General features: G+C 52.1%; 1 protein-coding gene across 3 annotated transcripts; it reads left to right on the top strand.

The window, feature by feature from the left end:
- The first annotated feature begins 417 nt into the window (after positions 1-417).
- NYAP1 (neuronal tyrosine phosphorylated phosphoinositide-3-kinase adaptor 1) lies at positions 418-8,212 on the top strand. 3 transcript variants are annotated; one of them, XM_068524860.1, is made up of 7 exons: positions 418-531; positions 1,786-1,937; positions 3,419-3,774; positions 4,240-5,760; positions 6,619-6,834; positions 7,047-7,156; positions 7,639-8,212. In XM_068524860.1, the coding sequence occupies exons 2-7, from the start codon at positions 1,870-1,872 to the stop codon at positions 7,912-7,914; spliced, it is 2,547 nt and encodes an 848-aa protein (XP_068380961.1). In that variant the 5' UTR covers positions 418-531; positions 1,786-1,869; the 3' UTR covers positions 7,915-8,212. The 3 variants fall into 3 exon arrangements, with proteins under 3 accessions (XP_068380961.1, XP_068380959.1, XP_068380960.1); XM_068524858.1 differs by having other exon boundaries at positions 6,616-6,834; XM_068524859.1 differs by lacking the exon at positions 418-531 and having other exon boundaries at positions 610-1,937; positions 6,616-6,834.
- The last annotated feature ends 12,851 nt before the right edge of the window (positions 8,213-21,063 follow it).

The following is a 21,063-nucleotide window of genomic DNA, read 5'->3' as shown; positions in this document are numbered from 1 at the left end:
CCCCGCAGCCGCAACCTCGCCCGGGCCGGCCGTGGCGTGCGCACCCGGGGAGCGCCGGCTGCACGGGGTACGCGCGTGGGTGCAGGCCCCGGGTCGCCGCTGGGGGGCGCCGCTGCGCGCTGCGCCCAGCTTCGCTCCGCCGGGGCCTTGGACACCAAACCCAGCACGGCCCTGCCGGGCAGGGGCGAGGGGCTGCAAGGAGTGGACGCCCCAAAGCGGGGGCGGGCTGGCGCCGGGTCCCCTGCACCCCACGACGTTTCTCCGTGTCCCCCCGCCGGCTCCGCTGGCCCGGTGCCCCCCCCCACCCCAGCCTAGCGGCGCAGCGCAGCACGGCCACTCCCGCTCCGTACTTGGAGGGTGTGGAAGGGTGGGTTTGGGGCCGGGGGCGGGTCTGGGGGCGGACCCGGAGGCGGGGCTGTCTCTGCGGCAGGGCCCTGTTCGGCTCCCCCCCGGTCTCTCTCTGTCTCTCCTCCTCCCTCCTCCTGCTCCGGGCGGAGCCCGGCATGGGGGGGCCGGCGCCCGGCAGGCCAGGTACGGTGATGTAGAAATTGGGGAGGCTTGGTGCGGGGAGGTGGGATGGGGGGACAAGGGGTAGGGAGGATAGGCGGGGCGAGAGACGGAGAAACCCAGGGTAGCAGGACAAGGGGAAGGGGAGGGGTGCCCGGGAACCTGGGGCCTTTGGATGGAGAGAGGGATGAAGCCGGCCAGGTTTGGAACAAACAGGGAAGGGAGAGGACGGCAGTGAGGAGGGGCGCCTGGAAGGAGAGGTGAGGCAGAAGGCGCAAAGGAGAGTGTGTTTGGGGGAAGGGAAACCAGGGCAGGTATGGAGGCCGCAGCTTAGAAGGTAGCTATGAGGCCAGACTGGAGACCCCCGGGTGGGATGGAGGGGCGGGGACTGCGAGAGGGAAGCCGGGAGCCTCCCAGATCCCGGAGGAGGAAGGTGATTTGGGCCCTCAGGGAGGGAGGCGGAGACCATCGCTGAGGGGCCAGGGTGCAGGAATAGGGGTGGACGGAAGCCCAGGCCCAGGCGAAGGACTGGTGAGGGGGTCGGCAGGGAATGGAGAGACATGGATGGGTGGTCTTGTAGCTGCCCAACTCAGAATGTCCCCACCCTTTCTCCAGCATCCCCGCCCTGCCCTCATGACACCCCCCAGCCTCAGGCCCCAAGAGGGGGTGGGGAGTCTGACTGTCTCCCCCTTCCCCAGCGGGGTGCAGTGTAGGCAAGTAGGCCCCGGCATAACTCCTTGTCTATAGGTACGTCCAGTTCGGTGCAGCCCATTTGTGTGTGTCTGGAGGTCTGTGTGTGCTGTGGGTGTGTCGGGGTGTTTATGTCTGTGTGTCTGGCTGTTCCTAGGTTGTGTTTACCTATGCCAATCAGTGTGTCTGCTCCTCTGTTGGTAGATATGGGTCTGTGGCCCGGAGGTTTGTGGGTCTGAATGTGTGTTTGTGTGACTGCAGGGTTGCTGTAGGTTGGTGGGGCCTGTCTGTGTGGTGGATCAGGATGTATTTACAGGATGGGATTCTGTGTCAGTCTGATCTCTCCAGAGTGTGTATCTGTGGCTCTGAACACCTTTGTCAGGGTGTGTGACTCTGGATACACGTCCGTCTGTGTCTGTACGTGTGTGGGTCCTGGAGGCGGTGTTGGGTTTTCTGTGCCTCCATCTGTTTTCCTCTCTCTGAGGACCCGAGTCACATCTCTGCTCCTTTCTCTCTTTTTCTCATTCATTCCTGGCCCCGACCACCCCACATCTTTCTTTTTTTTCCTTTCCATTCCCCCCGACCAAGTGGATCCGGGACCCAGGGAGGGTCGCCCCCCGGGCCTGGTGGCGCTGAGCAGGAACCCCCAGCACCCGCCTCCTGCCCCACGACATGAACCTCCTCTACCGAAAAACCAAGCTGGAGTGGAGGCAGCACAAGGAAGAGGAGGCCAAGAGGAGGTAAGGCCGCAGTCCCAGATTGCCCCCTCGCCTGTCCCACCTCTGCTTCCCTCGTGGCGGGGCCACATCCCTCTGCCCTTCCTGACTCCCAACAGCCTGGTCATCAGTCTGATCTCAGAGCCCGTGCTCAGTACAGAATTGCTGGAATTGCACACGCCCTGTCCCTGCCCTGCTCCTGGCTCCTGGCTCCAGCCCCTGCCCTGGCCTCTCAGGGGGCTTCCAGCCCAGGGACACCCTGTTGGCTCTTCCCCATCCCCAGAGGCCCAAGACACTCCTTCCTGACTCACCTCTGGCCTGTGATGTCCTCCTTTCTGTCAGTGTGGGCCTGGCTCCTGGTTCCCATGTCACCTGACCTTGGAAGGGGCAGGCCCTGCTGCCCTCATGGTCCAGGGATGGGTCACTTGAGGGGCACCAGAGACGACCCATTTGGCCCCCTCCCCGTGACGGGGTTGTGTGTGTGTGGTGGGGGACGGGCAGGCTGGCCCTGCAGATGAGCCAGGGCTGGGAACCAACACCCCACACACACGCGGCTCACCCCCTCTCCTTGCCCTCCCGGGGACCTGGCACCTGGCCTCTTCCGTCTTGCTCCCTTCTCTTCTTCATTCCCATCGACGGCACAGCCGCTCGGAGCCTGAGTCAGAGCCATCTCCCTGCTCCCTTCTCCCTCCTCAAAACTGTGGAGTTTAATTCTTGTTGTTAATTAGATTAATCAGAGCTATCACTGCAGTGATCTCTCCCTAATGAAGGGTTAGTAGACAGGGCCTTAATGAGAGCCCACCCCACAGCAGCTCTCCCCTCTTCCCTGCCAGCCGCGCCCCCCCCTTCACTCACACAGAAGCTCAGAGACAGTGAAAGGGAATGGGGGGTGAGCCTGGGAGGGTGACAGAGAGAGGACAGCACCGAGGGAGAGGGAGAGAGAGGGAAAGAAAGAAAGAGAGAGAGGCAGGGAGGAAGAAGGATCAGCCGGGGGAGGCTGTTCTGAGGATGCGGCGGTACAGCCCGGGTCTGGGGAAGGAGGCGGTGTGGGAGTGGAGGCCGCAGCAGCCAGACACGAAGGGAGGCCAGAGGCCAGGTGTGGACCAGCGTGAGAGTGAGAGGGAGCAGAGCTAGGTGGCAGGAGCATGTGCCAGGCGGGGCTGCGCTGCCTGGGTTTGCATCTCTATATACGAAGTTGTCCACACGTGTGTGTGTACCCGAGATGCCCAGGCTGGAGTCGGCCAGCTCCAGGAATGCTCCCTTGCACACAGGCTCACCCCTTCTCTCATCCCTGCCCTCCATATCCTTGCCTTTTTCAAAGCCTAGAAATTCAGTCCGAAGCTTCTACTTTAGTGCTTTGGACCCTCAGGCTCCCCCCATCTCCACCCCGGCCCCCCTCCTCCTACCTGGGAGGCCACAGGGTTGCAAACCCCTCTTGGGGTACGGGAGCGGGGGGCCCAGGCCTGAGGCCCGACCTCTGCTCCATCTGGGCCTTCTCTCCCCAGCTCCAGTAAGGAGGGGGCTCCCGCAGGCTCCGCGGGGCCCGGGGCCGGCCCAGGGCCGGGGGTCCGCGTGCGGGACGTCGCCTCGCTGCGCCGCTCGCTCAGGATGGGCTTCATGACGATGCCCGCCTCCCAAGAGCACACCCCCCACCCCTGCCGCAGCGCCATGGCCCCACGCTCCCTCTCCTGCCACTCGGTGGGCAGCATGGACAGCGTGGGGGGCGGGTCTGGGGGGGGCGGGGGGGGCCTCACAGAGGACGGCAGCACCCGAAGACCCCCGGCCAAGCCCCGGAGACACCCCAGCACCAAGCTCAGCATGGCAGGGCCAGGGTCAGAGACGCCCCCCAGCAAGAAAGCAGGTGAGACACCAGCACCCCTGCCCAGAAGGAGCCGGGAGCTGGGAGGATCCATTCCAGGCCAGGGGAGGCCTGCCGGGAGGGTTCATTCAGGGAAGAACCAAGGAAGTGGAAGGTTCCATTCTCAGAAGGAGTGGGGGGGTTCCTTTTTGGAAGGGCCTGAGATGAACCATTCAAGGGCAGGGGAAGCTCCTTGAAAAGTTCATTCTTGGGAAAGGGGTGGCCTTGGAGGGCCTTGAGGGTCGGGGAGAATTGAGGGTGGGAGCTGCAGATTCTGGGGCGTTCATTAGAAGGACGGGAGGCAGACCGGTAGGAAAAGAATCCACTGGGGCTGTAAGTTGAGAGCCGTGGGGAAAATGAAGAGGCAGAAATGTCCTTGCCGGTGAGTCAAGAGGTCACAGTGGGTCTCCCCATTTCCTTCCCCGACTTAGAGCCCGTTTTCTTTTTCTCTTTCCCACTCCTGCGCAGGCTCACAGAAGCCAACCCCTGAGGGCCGCGAGTCCAGCCGGAAGGTTCCTCCACAGAAGCCCAGGCGAAGTCCCAACACCCAGCTCTCTGTCTCCTTTGATGAGTCCTGTCCCCCAATCGCCTCTCCTCGAGGGGGGAACCCGCCCCTTCAGCGCCTCAGTAGGGGGTCCTGTGTAGCTGGGGACCCTGAGGTGGGTGCCCAGGAAGAAGAGCCGGTGTACATCGAGATGGTGGGGGATGTCTTCAGGGGAGGAGGGCGGAGTGGAAGGGGACTGACTGGGCCCCCTCTTGGGGGTGGGGGGGGGCCGACCCCAACGGCTGGCGCTGACTCGGACTCAGAAGAGAGCGAGGCCATATACGAGGAGATGAAGTACCCGCTGCCCGAGGAGGCCGGGGAAGGCCGCGCCAACGGGGCCCCTCCGTTGACGGCAAGCTCCACACCGCACCAGCCTCACGCCCTTCAGCTCCACACCCAGCGCCATCCAGCTTCAGCCCTCCCGAGCCGGAGGGAGGGGACGCCCACCAAGACCACTCCTTGTGAAATCCCCCCACCCTTCCCCAACCTCCTCCAGCACCGTCCTCCACTCCTGGCCTTCCCCCAGGCCAAGCCTGCTTCCCGAGCCCCTGGCGATGGGGTCTCGAGGCTACCGGTCCTCTGCCACTCCAAGGAGCCAGCCGGCTCCACCCCAGCTCCCCAAGTGCCTGCCCGGGAGCGGGAGACGCCTCCCCCACCGCCTCCACCTCCCGCTGCCAACCTGCTGCTGCTGGGACCCTCGGGCCGAGCCCGGAGCCACTCGACACCGTTGCCGCCCCAGGGCTCTGGCCAGCCCCGGGGGGAGAGGGAGCTCCCCAATTCCCACAGCATGATCTGCCCCAAGGTGGCAGGGGTGCCGGCAGCCCCTCCTGCCCCGGCTGCCTTGCTCCCCGGCCCCCCCAAGGACAAGGCTGTGTCTTACACCATGGTGTACTCAGCAGTCAAGGTGACCACGCACTCCGTCCTGCCCACCGGTCCGCCCCTGGGTGCTGGGGAGCCAAAGACGGAGAAGGAGATCTCAGTCCTCCACGGGATGCTGTGCACCCGCTCGAGGCCCCCCGTGCCTGGGAAGTCCAGCCCCCATGGCGGGGCTATGGGCGCAGCAGCTGGGGTTCTCCACCACCGCGCCTGCCTGGCCTCCCCACACAGCCTTCCGGACCCAACTGCCGGCCCCCTGACCCCCCTCTGGACCTACCCAGCTGCGGCAGCTGGGCTCAAGAGACCCCCTGCCTATGAGAGCCTCAAGGCTGGGGGGGTGCTGAATAAGGGCTGTGGAATGGGGGCTCCATCCCCCGTGGTCAAGATCCAGCTGCAGGAGCAAGGGACCGACGGGGGGGCCTTTGCCAGCCTCTCCTGTGCCCACGTCATCGCCAGCGCGGGGACACCAGAGGAGGAAGAAGAGGAGATGGGCGCCTCAACGTTTGGGGCAGGCTGGGCTCTGCAGAGGAAGGTCCTGTATGGCGGGAGGAAGGCGAGAGAGCTGGACAGTGAGTGAGGAGGGGGTGACGGGGAGGGGGACCGGGGATGTCCATGATGATTTGGGGGAGGTGTTGAAGGGCATACTTGGAAGCCACAGCCCATTGTCCTGAACTGGGAACTTTTCTGGGAGACCAGAGGGATGGGGGCATGGAGCATACTGAAGGGATGGGGTCCCCGTGTGTGCTCTGGAGAGGCAGGAAGACCTGGGATGGGGACGGGGTAGAATCTGGTCTCCTCTTCTTGCCCTGTCCCGCTCTACTCCCTGCCCCTCCCTTCGCTGGGCTGCAGGGGTGTGTGTTTGTGAGTGTGCGCGCACTAGGAGCTAAACACAGCTGCCTCCCAGCCGTTACCATGGCAACCCATCCAGACAGGAGGGAGAGGAGAGGGAGGCCCCTACCGTTGCTTGGCAACGCAATGCTCTGCCAGGCTTACTCTCAGAGATGAGCTTAGTTCACATGCAGCCCTTCCCCCAATGCCCCCCTTCTCACTTCCCGGCTTTGGGAATTCTCCCCCTCCTAGGGAACAGCCCCCCTGGTCTCTGTTTCAGAGGGCGTTTATTCCGGCACTGTCTGGGGCTGGAGGGGCTCTGAAGTTAAACTGGGGTAGGGGAGACCCCTCTGAATAGGGAAAAGGGTTTGGCAGCAGTAAATATCTATGATTCTCAGCCCAGGGGTGGTGCCAGGACTGGTGTCCCTCCTTGTGTGTATGTCGGGGGAGTGTGAAGCAGGGCCCCTCCCTTCCCAGCTGTGACCTGCAACGGGGCAAGTTACTTCTACTGGTCCACCCAGGCTGCGGTGTGTGTAGCCGGGGGGACAGCAAGACCCTTCCCATTGTACAGTCTCAGAGCTCTCCTTGTCACCCAGCAGAGGCCGAGGACAGTGTCCGGGCCTGGAATGGCAGTGCCGAGGGTCCAAGCAAGCTGGAGCATGAGGACAGAGGCTCTATGGCATCAGGGATCCCAGTGAGGAGCCAGGGGGCAGAGGGCCTGCTGGCCAGGATCCACCACGGAGGGGACCGAGGAGGAAGCCGCACCGCGCTGCCCATACCCTGCCAGACCTTCCCTGCCTGCCACCGCAACGGAGGTGACACACTCTGCCCTCGTACACCAGCACACAGATGGGCGGGCTGGGGGGAATCTCCTGGGCCCTACGTCCTAATACCACGTCTCCAACCCCTTTCCTCCTCTAATGAGGCTGGGGGGGGGGGCGCAGCCTGGCAGGGGCTGTCCTCAGGGAACTGGGGGAGGGGAACCTGGAGGCCCCTTCCCTTCTCACCCCTCAATCTTCTGCCTCAGACTTCACGGGAGGCTACCGCCTGGGGCGCTCCGCCTCCACCTCAGGAGTCCGGCAGGCCGCGCTCCACACCCCTCGGCCCTGCAGCCAGCCCAGGGATGCCCCGAGCCAGGTGAGGAGGGAGACAGGGTTGGGCATTTTATTTGTGAAGGAACAGGTAGGCAAGAAGGCCCGGGTGAGGGAAGAAAGGCAAGACTTCAGGCTGGGGCCTGCCACAGACTAACGGGGACGGCTGGAGAGCGAGGGGCTGGGGGAGATCCTGGGTAGCCAGCCAGGGCCGCCACTGGCCGACGTGCGCCTTTGTGCGTTGCGTTTAGAAAGAGACATCCCCTCTGGGTGGAAAAATGCATCCTGCTGGGAAGACGGCTTTGAAAAGGCGCCCCTTCCTGGGGTGAGACAGGCCCCGCCTGGCACCAGGGCGCAGGGAGAGAGGACAGAGGCCTTGGGGGCAAGAGAGGACTTGTTTCTGGGCGACGCATTGGCCTCGGCGCTCGGCGGTGGGGACAGGGCCGGGTGACTCTGAGGTCCTTGACCCCCTTATTCCTCCCTCCCCCCCAACCCCGTCGGGGCCGGCGGCGGGAGGAAGGGGCACAGACCCAGCCTGCGCTGCCGCTGCCGCTGCCGCTGCCGCTGCCGCTGCCGCTGCCGCCCCAGGCCGCCCGCGAGCGCGACGGCAAGCTGCTGGAAGTGATCGAGCGCAAGCGCTGCGTGTGCAAGGAGATCAAGGCGCGCCACCGGCCCGACCGCGGCCTCTGCAAGCAGGAGAGCATGCCCATCCTCCCCAGCTGGCGGCGCGGGCCTGAGCCCCGCAAGTCCGGCACCCCGCCCTGCCGCCGGCAGCACACCGTCCTCTGGGACACTGCCATCTGAGGAGGCCGGGGCGCCGGGACCGGGGAGCGGGGCGGGGGAGACCGGCCTCGAAAGAGGGACGCTTGAAGGACCAGGTGAGAGCGAGCTGGGGAGAACCCCTGCCCTCCACCCTAACCCCCGAGACGGGGAGTCGGCCGGGCCCATCGGGTTGGGGGCGCCAAGCAGCACCCCCAGAAACTTGGGGGAGGGTTGGCTTGAGGTTGGGAGTGAGGCCCTCTGCCGCTCTTGGCACTGAGCCAAGCAGACCCCTCCTCTTGAGAGGGCCAAGCCCAGGTCAGCATGGGGGAGGAGGGAAGGGTCAGGGAGGAAGAAGGGGGGGCGGGTCAGCGAGGGACAGGGACCCGAGAGTGAGAGGTAGAGGGGCTCTTTTAGAGAGTGGGGAGTGGGGGAGGTGCTGTTTATTTTGTTATTTATTTCGGGCTGGGGGGCAATTCTTGGCCCTTCTGACCTACTCCTGAACAGGGAGTGGGGAATCGCAGGCAAGTAATGGGAACCAAGCTGGCACTCTCCCCAACGCCTAAAGGCCCCACCATCCACGCCCGCCAAAGCTAGGGACAGGTCTGGAGTGGGGAGTGGAGCAGGAGAAGGGAGGGGCTCCGGGGAGCCCAGGGGCCAGAGGGCTCATTTACAGCATTTACAAGTTGCCAGTATTTGGTAGTGAGCTTGGCCTGCTCTGAAACAGGCATCTTACTTAGCTCCGGAGTGAGGGTCTGGCACCTGGGATGGGGGGGATGATGGGGAAGGAGGGAAATTTTCGCGGGTGGGGGGCGGGCAGGGTATTTATTTAAATTAAAAAGCAAAAAAACAAAAAACCCAGAAGAGATGTCAGGAACTTTTTTTTAATTCCTTTCTTTTCAGAATAATATATTAAAAGACTAACGATCCTAGAACTGGCTTCTTATGTTTCAGTGCGCTCCGCCTTTCTTATACCTGTCCCGTTTTCACTCTTGCCCCTGGTTGGTGGGAGCCGGAGGTTGTGCAGGGCGGGTTACTATGGCACGTGAGAGGGAGAGGTGGAGTTGGAGGAAAGTCTTTGGGAACGCCACCGTGCAGTGACTCAGCAAACCCTAATTGAGCATCTGATGTGTGCGTGACCGTGCGCCGATGCAGAAGGAACGTTCCGACTGAAGCCTGTCCTCAAGCAGCTTGTAGTCTATTCAGGGAGGTGAGATACCCGAGCCAACACCAGGCAGTGCTCCAGGAGTAGGAGAGGGAGAGAGCTGGACTCCTCCGGCACAGTGAGCCTAAAAGTACAGGTAAGGTTTGGATGAGCAGGGGGAAGGTCCCAAGCTCGTTTCATGATTATCTGCTGTGGTGGGATGGGCACAGCAACTGTGTTTAAATAATGCGGAGGGCAGTGAGTCAACCGTGATGAAGCTGGTGCAGAAGGAGGGGCCTCAAAGCAAGAGGCTGGTCCTCAAGAAGGAATCCAGGGAGGAGGATAAAAAGAGTGTCTGGGAGAATGGAGGGCAAAGGGACAGTTTGCAAGATGCAGCTGAAAGAAAACACCCTCCGATGGGGATGAAGGAGCCGAAGGGGGCATCCACGAAGCCCAAGTTTGGCGCTCAGGTGACTAAGGAAATGATCAGCCTGACAAAGCATGGAAAGTGGGGCTGAGAGGGACTTTGAGGGAAGAATGTTGACTCTGAAGCAATGGTGAATATTCAGGTTTGTTACCAGCTAGACCAGAGATTCAAAAATGCAATGGATGGTACCAGAGATGTCTTTTAGTGGTATGAAGAACATTTTTTAAAAGCTTTAATAGTTTTGTATTTATATTCATGCATATTAGAGAAATTATAATCAGCACATCAGAATACTACTTGTTATTTCACGGCAATTATTGCACGAGATAAGGCTAAATTTATTTTTAATGAATTGGTTTAAAGAAAAACAGTAAGCAAATAAATAATAGTACAGGTGGAATACAGAATATGAAAAATTATGACAGTGGTGTGAGAATTTTTGAAATGTAGGAAATACCAAGTTAGAGATAAAACGATGATGGTTTGGGAGAGCCAAAAAGACTGTGGATGTTAGGAGTCATCAACGTAAAGATGGTACTCAAGGCCTCCATAGAGAGGGTGTGGACAGAGATGAGAGTTAAGAACAAGGAATAGCTTTTAAATTATTTATGTTTTTTTAAAATTTCATTATATATATATATCTCTAGTGAAATGATCACCCTGATAAGTTTAGTTGACGTCCATCACCACAAATAATTACAATTTTTTTTTCTTGTGATGAGAACTTTTAAGATGTACTCTCTTAGCAACTTTCAAACATAGAATATACTATTGTTAATTACAGTTACCATGCTGTACATGCCCTCCCCAGGACTTACTTATCTTATAACTGGAAGTTTGTACCTTTTGACCACCTTCACCCATTTTTCCCCACCTCCCACCCCCCACCTCTGGCAACAAATCTCTCTGTATCTATGAGTTTGGTTTTCTTTCTTTTTTTCTTTCAGATTCTACATATAAATGAGATCATACAGTATTTGCCTTTCTCTGTCTGACTTATTTCACTTAGCATCATGCCTTCAAGGTCCATCCATGTTGTCGAAAATGGCAGGATTTCCAATAGCTTTTTAATAATTAGTTAGGAAATTAATGGAAGGAAATATCTCATTTGTAAGAGCAACAAGAATCATAAAATATCTAAGAGTACTTAAACAAGAAAAGTATAGGGCTTCAATTAATCAATAAAACTAAAGTACTTTGAGTAACTCAACCAAGGAAGACTTGAATAAGCAGAGTAATAACTAGTTCTTAGATAAGACCATAATGTAAAAGATGTAAGTCTTCCCTAAATCAGTAAATTCAGTGAAGTCTCTAAATCTCAAAAGGATAATTTGGGAAACTTGACAAAACAATTCAAAAGTTTATCCAGAATGATAATGAGAAAAACCAGAACATTCTGAAACAGATGAGTAAGGGGGGGGACCTGGCCTATCAAATATTGAAAGCACAGTGAGCTGGGATTGGCACAGGAATGGCACAATCTATCAGAACAGAGTCCAGAAATAGCAGCAAATGCACATGGGAATTTAGCATGTACATGATAAAGGTGGCACTTGAATAGTGGGGAAAAGATTATTTGATAATTGTTTCTTGAACAATTAGCTAGTCAAGGGAGAGTGTGGGAAGCTGGATTTCTATTTCATTCATTACACCGAAAGATTTAAATGTAAAAACAAAATATTAAAAGGGAGAAGTGGGTGAACATTCTTATAACCTTGGGAGGGAGGAGGCCCTTCTAAAATGATACGAAAACCAGTAACATGTAAACCAACTATACTCCAATAAAAATTAGAAAAAAAAAACCAGTAACAAATAAACCAAAAGGCATTTAAGTTTGATCTCATTCACAGCTAAAACTTCTATATGGCAAAGTCAAACTAGAAACATTAAACTAGGAAACTATTTCTAACACATATTAAAAAGATTGAAGCAATATATAAGAAAGATTTGTGAGTTGATAAGAAAAAGAAAAAACAACCCCAGCAAATGCGAACAAAGGACATGAACAGACAATTCACCAAAGAAAGAGAAATTACCAACAAACGTACGTGTTCAACCTTAACAATAAGTAATGCAAAATAAAACCATAATAAAACACTTTTCACCCATCAGACAAAACTGAAAAAAATTCGTAACATCAGTCTGGCAAGTATGTGCAGAAGACAGGCATTCATTGTGTAAATGTAAATTAATACAGTCTCTCTGGAGGTCGGTTTAAAAATATTTATGAAAATCTTAAATGTGCATGGTTTTGACTCAGAAATTCCATTTCCAGGAATTTATCCTACGGAAATAGTTACACAGGTGTGCAAAGCTAAATGCACAAGGGTGCTAATTGCAGCATTGTTTGAAATAATGAAAAATTGTAAACAACCCCAAAGTTCATCAGTATGGCACTGACTAAATAATTACGGTAACAATGGAAAACTAAAACTGTTAAATAGAATGCAGGAAATATAGATGTTTTAAACACAAGAATCAGTTCCCAATAAATTAATAAGTGAATAAAGCAATGTGCAGAAAAGTACATACAGAGAAAGCCCATTTTTAGAAAAATTATTTATTCATAAACGTTTATGTAGGTCTGGAAGGAAATACACCAAATAGTTGATGGTGATGATTTTGAGGTCTGAGAAGAGAGGGGACTTAAGTTTACTTTTAAAAAATAGTAAAATTTATATTGCTTGAATTTTTATGTGTATGTCTTCATTCTGAAATCAGAAAATAGATATTATTTTCTAAAATAGAAAAATAAGCAGTGCTCAGTGACAAGAAGCAGAGGCAGGCCCGAGGTGTCAGGGACTGTGGAGCTGGCGTGTGTGGGTTCAAGTCCCAGATCTGCACTAACAGCTAAGTTTCTCACTTTCCTTATCTATAAAATGGGAATGATTAGAGGGTTGTTGAGGAGATTGAATAAGATAGCACAGTGCCTCCTTTGAGGCTGAAGAGAGATGGGTAGGGATAGAGACCAAGATGGGGGAGATGAGAAAGAGACCAGAACCTCAGCAAGGCTGGAGTGAGAGGCAGGAGTGGACAGAGTCAGGGTAGGAGGGGCTCAGGCAAAGGCAGGCAGCTGAGGCTGCCAAGAGTCAGAGGTACACAGCTCTTCTGCTAGGTGTACAAGATCAAAGGCCTGAGAAGAGTTAGAAGTTGAAAGAACAGGGTGTGCTGGAATTATAAACCTCACATAGCATCTGGAAGGATGAGCATCCCCTGGGAAGTCAGCCTGGACACAGCCCCGCCTGCCTGACACCTGGTAAAACTCACCTGGGACTCCACATCCTTTCCTGGGGTCACCAAGGCACTTCCAACGCTGACTTTCTACTTTTTGAAACCCCAGCAAAGCAGGGAACTCTAGGGCAGCACAGCCAGAGGTGAGAGGGCCCTGGAACATTCAAGTCAAGAGGGAGACAGGAGCTGGGTTGGGGAGACCTTTACTGGGGAGGGAATGCTTTTCGAACCAAAGGGGAGAGAAAAAAAAGACCTCAGAGATAACACCTGCCTTATCTTTCATGGCCCATTTTACCCATTGAGATCATGTTTCAGCTCTGATGAGAGATTTCTATCAAAGATTACTAGGATCACGTCAAAAAGACTCAGGAGCAAATCTGAAGAGGCTCCCAATGGCCAAAGGATGGGATAATTGGAGCATCAGGAAGGGTAAGAACTGCAGTGGACTGAGTTAAATTCATGAGTTCATAATGGCTGAAAAATTGCTCGCCTTTGGAGGATGCCAGAGAATCACTTCATTATTTTGAAAACTCGTAAGTAAAGGGAAAAATCAAGCATCTAACTGCCTTTATCAGATCACTGATGAAGGGAAGTTTTTCTTTATAGAACTCTTCCAGCTAATGAACAAAGATAGAATTTTAGAATTGGAGCATCACCCTGAAGGAATGGCTCCAGGTATTGAGTTTCAACAGCAGCTAACATCACATATCACATTATAAGAGACAACCAGACATTCTATGCCTCCTGATGGAAGAATGCACCACCACCTATGAAGTGTTCTTGCCCCCTAAAAATCGAACCTAGGAATATGATCAAGCCTCTAGATGCCACTACCAATTACAGGAAATACAGAGGCGAGGAGAACACATTGAACACCAGCAAAATTGGGACTGTGGGAAACACCTCGGGGCAAACCACCTGGATTCCTCCACAAATATATCACCAGGGAAAATGAAGAGAGCAACAACCCGTAGATTAAAAGAGACTGCAGGGCTTCCCTGGTGGTGCAGTGGTTGAGAATCTGCCTGCCAATGCAGGGGACACGGGTTCGAGCCCTGGTCCGGGAGGATCCCACATGCCGCGGACCGACTAGGCCCGTGAGCCACAACTACTGAGCCTGCGTGTCTGGAGCCTGTGCTCCGCAACAAGAGAGGCCACGATAGTGAGAGGCCCGCGCACCGTGATGAAGAGTGGCCCCCGCTTGCCGCAACTAGAGAAAGCCCTCGCGCGGAAACGAAGACCCAACACAGCCATAAATAAATAAATAAATAAATTAATTAATTTTAAAAAAATAAAGAGAGACTGCAAAAGACATATCATCCACTGTGATTTATGGACCTTATTTAGATCCTGATTCAACCAAATGAACTTAAACTGACTTCTTACATTTATGAGACAATTGGGATTATGGCTACTGGCTGGCTATTTGATGATATTAAGGAATTATTATTAATTTTTTAGGCATGATAATGTATTGTGGTTGTGTATTTTTGAGTCCTTAAAGAGATAGTACTGAAATATTAATGGGAGAAATTATGTGAGGTCTGGGATTCGCTTCAGAATAAAAAGGAAAGGGAGAAAGTGCATTGGGTTGGGAGGGGAGGGGGGATGAAACAAGAATGGCCATGAGTTGATCATTGTTGAGGCTGGTAGAATGTTTTGTCTACGCTTGGGTCTGTTTGAAATTTTCCACAATAAAAAAGGTTGTTGTTTTTTTAAAAGTCAGTGTGATGAGTCAAAAATTTTCCTCCTTCGAAAAAAAATGAGGGTTGGGATCAAACAATCTACGAAGCCCCTCCCAGACCACACTCCCTCTCTAATTAAAAATAACCTTTTATTTTTCCAAAGCAATATATATGCATTGTAGAAAGTCATCAAATATTGAAAAGAAAAAAATAAACACCATATTTCCACCACCCAGAGGATACCATTTCACAGTTTACTGTATAACATTACAGGGCTTTTCCTATGCATATATATGTTTTTTAACAAAATGAGATTATCTTGCACATGCTGTTTTGAAAGCCGCTATTCTTCGTTAATGGTCTCCACTTCCCCATGTCAATAGATTTTCCTTTTTTGTTTTTTAAATAAATTTATTTATTTATTTTTGGCTGCGTTGGGTCTTTGTTGCTGTGCGCAGGCTTTCTCTAGCTGCAGTGAGCGGGGGCTACTCTTCGTTGCAGTGCGAGGGCTTCTCATTGAGGTGGCTTCTCTTTGTTGAGAAGCACGGGCTCTAGGCGTGTGGGCTTCAGTAGTTGTGGTGCACGGGCTCAGTAGTTGTGGCATGTGGGCTCAGTAGTTGGGGCGTGCAGGCTTAGTTGCTCCGTGGCTTGTGGGATCTTCCCGGGCCTGGGCTCAAACCCGTGTCCCCTGCACTGGCAGGCGGATTCTTAACCACTGCGCCACCAGGGAAGTCCCAATAGATTTTCATTTTATCTAATATCCAGGCTGTATATACATTTCCCTAATTGTGCCCCAAAGTGTCCCGGTGTCTTAATCAGCATAGGCTGCCATAACAAAATACCGTAGAGTGGGTGGCTTAAACAACAGACATTTATTTCTCACAGTTATGGAGGCTGGGAAGTCCAAGATCAAGGTGCCGGCCAATTCCGTTCCTGGTGAGAGGTCTCTTCCTGGTTTGCAGCCAGCCAGCCACCTTCTTATTGTGTCTTCACATGGTGGAGAGAGAGCGGCTCTAGTCTTTCTTTCTCTTCAGAGGACACTAATCCTCTTAAGGATTAGGGCCCCACCCCCATGACCTCATGTAAACCTAATCACCTCTCAAAAATCTCCCTCCCAAATGCTATCACACTGGAGCATATTCAACATGTGATTTTCAGACCGAGATTCTATCCAGAGCCAGGCATTGCAACCGGTGGTTATGTTTCTTTGTCTCGTCTAATTTGACACATTATCTTTGCTTCCTTTGTTCCCATAACTCACGCTCCCTGCATTGTGCTTGGTTGTTTCCTCAGGGTGCCTCTAAGGTTTATAGGCACAAAGAGTTAGAGTCGCTTGCTATTCAGACTCAGGTGCCCCTAATAGATGCGCCTTCAGAGGGGCAGCCTGTTCTGAGGGTCCAGCTTCCATTCTTGCTTGCTCCTCTGCCACGTCCAAACTGCCCCCAGGATGAAGTGAGGAGCATTGTTGGCTGGGGACTCATCCAGGCCACCCACTGGCCTCTGCCACCACCCCAGGGCAATCTTTTGCCACCAAAAATGGCTGGGAGCCAGAAACCGCAGGCTGGAGGCACCAGAGATTGGTGTCACCACCATTTCAAAAAATTTCCACTGACCAACTGGTGACCTTATGCTGATTGTGTTTGACATTCCTGCCTTAAAGCCCAGGGATGGGTGGAACGGCGAGATGTACACATTCCAGAAATTTCAGAGTCATGAGGGGAGACTTTCTGGAAAAGTTAGCAACCAGAGGGAAAATTTTAAATATATATATTACTTATTTCACTGCCCATTCAGATCCAAAGTCACTTTGCTCGTTTAGTAACATAAAATGCATCCTTGCATTTGGGTCATAAAACTGTCATGGTTGGTCTACTTAGAGATAAGGAAATCTAAAAAATGGAGGACACCTCCCCCCTCGATTTTGAGGTTGGGGTGGGTGAGTGGAAAGCTCTATGGGGAAAAGTTCCCCTCCTCTCCTTCTTTTTCTTTCTTCCTTTCCCACCTAGCAGGTCCTAAGGCAAGAGAAAGAAGACAGCTCCTAATAGGAACTTCTTATAGAGGCAAAGCCATACACCCGGGGAGGGAAGGGCCCCTGACCACAGAACAGACCTGAACAGGGAGAGTCAGCTTCTAGAATTCCCTGCTGGGGTGGGGGTTATCCACATCCTTCCCAAGAAGAGAATAGGTGGCTGCCTACCCAACCTTGCTGCCCTCAATCATTGCTTTGAATGAGGACTGCCCCCAGCCCACCCTTCCCATGATGGACGGAGGATTGCCCTTCCATTGCCATTGTGAAGTGTGGGGGTGCCTCTCTGGGAGAAGGGGCATCGCCCCTGTCCACCAACAGACCACTGCTCTTTACACCTTGGAAGGGGAGTCCACTTGTAAAGGGGCTTTACAGTGTATGCAGTGGGGGCGGGTACAAGAGGACAGCAGCAAGGCCAGCCATTGCTGGTGCAGATGAAGAAACAGCATTGAACCACCAGATCAATTCAGGGAGAGGATGGACGGGGTGCAGCTGTAGAGGCATCCAGCCAAGGAGGCAAGCAACAGCTGTCCCTCCCAGAAGGGTGAGTCGGATGAGCTCAGGTGGCCAGAAAGTGACTGTGGCACCCTGGGTGGGCCCAGTGGACAAGAGTCCCTGACTCTGGTGGTACTGCGGCCCAAGAGGAGACTCTACCACCCAGGTGATGTACTAATTGCATGGCTCTCAACTGGGCGCTTTTGCCCCCCCCCCCCAGGGGACGTCTGGCAATATTATTGGTTGTCTCAACTGAAAGTGGAGTTGCTTCTGGCATCTAGCAGGTAGAGGCCAGAGGGGCTGCCTAAATATCCTACAATGCACAGGACAGTCCCCCTACCAGCACCTGGTCTGAAAGAAGCTTCTGGTCTGAAATGTCAATAGCATTGAGGTCAAGAAACCTTGTGTCTTGAGACTCCCCTGTTGGTGCAGTGGTTAAGAATCCGCCTGCCAATGCAGGGGACACGGGTTCGAGCCCTGGTCCGGGAAGATCCCACATGCTGCAGAGCAACTAAGACCATGTGCCACAACTACCGAGCCTGCGCTCTAGAGCCCGCGAGCCACAACTACTGAAGCCTGCGCACCTAGAGCCTGTGATCCCCAACAAGAGAAGCTAGCGAGGGCTTCCCTGGTGGTGCAGTGGTTGAGAATCTGCCTGCCAATGCAGGGGACACGGGTTCGAGCCCTGGTCTGGGAAGATCCCACATGCTGCGGAGCAACTGGGCCCGTGAGCCACAACTACTGAGCCTGCGCGTCTGGAGCCTGTGCTCCGCAACAAGAGAGGCCGCGACAGTGAGAGGCCCGTGCACCACGATGAAGAGTGGCCCCCGCTCGCTGCAACTAGAGAAAGCCCTCGCACAGAAACGAAGACCCAACACAGCCAAAAATAAATAAATAAATTTATTAAAAAAAAAAAAAAAAAAAAGAGAAGCCAGCGCGATGAGAAGCCCGAGCACCGCAACGAAGAGTGGCCCCTGCTCGCTGCAACTAGAGAAAGCCTGTGTGCAGCAATGAAGACCCAACACAGCCAAAAATAAATAAATTAAATAAAAAAACAAAAAACAAACAAAAACCTTGCGTCTTGTGGTTAAGAAGCCCTGAGTTAGAGGATCTTAACCTTTAGAATGTGGTACCTTGAGATTACTGTGGTAAAACCTAACAACTTTATTTCATCCCCCAGTTTTTGTATGTTTTTGAGTGTGCCAGTAAGACTTCTTATTTCTAACTCAGATTGGGTGGGGGTGGGGAATTACACAAAATCTTCCTTGAGTTCTAACCTTTATCACTTGCTAACACTTTATGTTTATATTCTGTCCTGTTAACAACTGGTTATTGACCCCTGATGTATGCACAATGAAAGCTCTGAAATCACATTTCTATTTTTTTAGATCAGTTTTATCGAGGTATAATTTACATATAACAAAATGTACCCATTTCAAGCCTACAGTTTGATGAGTTTTGACAACTCTATATGCCTGCATCCACAAGTTCAAAAAGAAAACCAAAACTATGTTTAGATTTATGGAGTAAGGATTAGAAATGTGGACTTTGAAGTCAAACAGACCTCGGTTCAAATCCCAGCTCTTCCATCCACTAAGCCTGTTTTCTCATCAGTAAAATTGGATTAATGATATCCACCAAAGGGGTTATCCTGAGAATTAAACTGACACACCTGAAGCATTTAGCTCAGAGCCTGCCTGGCTCATGGCAAAGGGCTTCAGCAGTGGTCCTAATAATCATGGTCATTAGCGTCTTCGCCGTTTCATGATATACTTGGCTAATAGAGTCTCTTTTTTCTGTATCTACGTGTCTTCCCAGAATGATCACACCCTTTCCAAGATTACAATAATCATATACACACATGTGATTCCCAAACTAGTATTTCCAACCTCTCTCCTGGGCTCCAAGAGAACAGGTCAGTTTCCTGCACTCGTTATCCTCCCCCCAAGCCACCTGCCGTGTCTTAGGCTGCTGGCTCAATGGCATCACATCCAGTCTCTGGAGGCAGAGATACCGGCATCCTTTCTCTCTCACACACACCCTTTATTCATTAGGATATCAATTTAACTGCTTCAAAACAGACCCAAACAACAGTGGTTTAACCTAAATGGGAAGTTATTCCTTGCTCATATACGCATCTAGACGTAAGCAGTCCATAGCAGATCTGAAGGCTGCAGGATATCCAGGGCCAGGCTCTTGCTCTTTCTGCTTGGTTGCTCTGCATTGCAAGGGTGTTGCCTTTGTTCCACAAGGTCTGAGTGCCTTACTACCAGGTCCACATTTCGTGCAGCAGGGTGGTGCTTGCTTACGATTCAACAGGCACTGCATTTAATCCACATACCACCTAAGAGGCTGCAGTTTTATTAGGTTGAACCATACAAAATTGCCATTTTTGTTGGTCAAATATGGTAGAATATTGGCAATATTGTATAATTCAACCCCATACTAGCTCTACTTTACAGATTTAGGACCCTGACACACAGTGAAGTCAAGTAACTTGCCCCAAGTCACACGGCAAGTGAATGGCAGAGAAGGTATTCAAATTCAAAGCCTCCCTGGGAGCTGGGCCTGTGGCAGATTCCTCAGTGAGTAAGGTTTGGCTCCTCTGTCCGCCATATGCTTATAACCAAGTTGGAGAGCAACATGTGAACACTGGAAAGCTAAACAGCAACAGCTTAATATAGCTATGTTAGAATGTCACCAGGCCACCTATGTTTTTCCCCCAAGTGAGTGGTAAGGCAAGACCTTCTTTCTCTAGAAGTTGAGGAGACAGAACAGTGGCTCCAGACTGGTGTGGCCGGGAAGGCTCCCAAGAAGAAGAGTCTTCAGCTGAGTCTTGAAAGCGGAGGAGTTTCAGTTTCATGGTGGTGGTGGAAGTGATATTTAGTGGTAATAATCCAATTCTGTGCCATTTAACAAAAGCTTGAGGTGTTACCTATGAAGACTTGGGTTTCTGTCCTTACTTGGTTGTGTGCACACATGTGGGGTATACACTCCAGTAGCGTACTTGTGGATTTCTTCCTGTTGTACCTCTTCATGTTTCTCGCTTGTGTATGTGCATCTGGGTGTATCTTTCTGTGTCTTAGCATTTGTTTCTCTCTCACCCTCCCCTTCCTTCCTTTCTTTATTTCTCTATCACTTGCTCTCTCTCATCATCTGTCTCTCCTCATCTTTGCTCTATAATTGGTCCCCTATAAATCCTATCTTTTATTATGCATTACACATATTATACAGTTTGATGTGCCCTGCCCCTACTTTAAAATGCAAAGGGACAGACTGTTCCATGGCTCCACCTAAATCTCTCTTTCATTTTATTGCTCCTTCCCCTGGCCTTTGATTTAATTAATTTGTTTTTATTTTTATCAAGTTAGACACATAAATCATTTTAAAAGTCAAATACTCAAATACAAAGTCAAAGACTAATCCTGAAGAAAAACAACCCCAGGGAACTCCCTGGCAGTCCAGTGGTTAGGACTCTGCTCTTTCACTGATGAGGGCCTGGGTTTGATCCCTGGTCGGGGAACTAAGATCCCACAAGCCTTACGGTGCGGCCAAAGATAAATAAATAAAGGCAACCTCACCTCATTACACTCTCCACCTGCTTCTCAAATTCAATTGTTTTCAAGTCTTTCAGCCGTTCCTTCTGGTATGTACCTCCCTGTTTCTAAACAGCATGCTTGTGCAGCTATTTCTCCATTTTGTTCAGTTTTAGATATGATTTCTTAAAACAGAAAATGAGAGCTTAACTCTGACACCTGAATCCACACACATACACAACTCTTCCCCTTCCCTCATCCTCCCTGAAAAAAATTATATTCTAATTTTTGGTCAGAGCAGAATACAGTGTTTATAACATTATTATTATAAAAATATTATTTACAGCTGAGCCATGTGATAGACTATGATTGTATTTTCTTTCTTGGAGTTTTCTTCCCCTGGAGTTAATTGTCAAATTAACAAGTTTTTGTTTGTCTAGTTTTCCAGGTACCTATCTCAAAGGTGATCGATCAGCCTAATCTTTTTTTTTTTTTAATTTTTACTTTTGGCTGCGTTGGGTCTTCGTTGCTGCACAAGGGCTTTCTCTAGTTGCGGCGAGCGGGGGCTACTCTTCGTTGTGGTGCGTGGGCTTCTCATTGCGGTGGCTTCTTGTTGCAGAGCACGGGCTCTCAGCCTGCGGCCTTCAGTA

This window comes from Eschrichtius robustus, chromosome 16 (assembly GCF_028021215.1).
Source record: "Eschrichtius robustus isolate mEscRob2 chromosome 16, mEscRob2.pri, whole genome shotgun sequence".
In the NCBI taxonomy this organism is placed as follows: domain Eukaryota; kingdom Metazoa; phylum Chordata; class Mammalia; order Artiodactyla; family Eschrichtiidae; genus Eschrichtius; species Eschrichtius robustus.
Note: the sequence above shows the minus strand (reverse complement) of the source record. Positions and strands in the feature narration are given on the sequence as shown.

Excerpts from the sequence above, each read along its gene's own strand:
- NYAP1 (XM_068524858.1), top strand. The coding sequence starts at position 1,870 with ATGAACCTCCTCTACCGAAAAACCAAGCTGGAGTGGAGGCAGCACAAG. Across the intron at positions 1,938-3,418 it reads GAAGAGGAGGCCAAGAGGAG|CTCCAGTAAGGAGGGGGCTC; the intron begins GTAAGGCCGCAG and ends TTCTCTCCCCAG. Across the intron at positions 6,835-7,046 it reads TGCCTGCCACCGCAACGGAG|ACTTCACGGGAGGCTACCGC; the intron begins GTGACACACTCT and ends CTTCTGCCTCAG.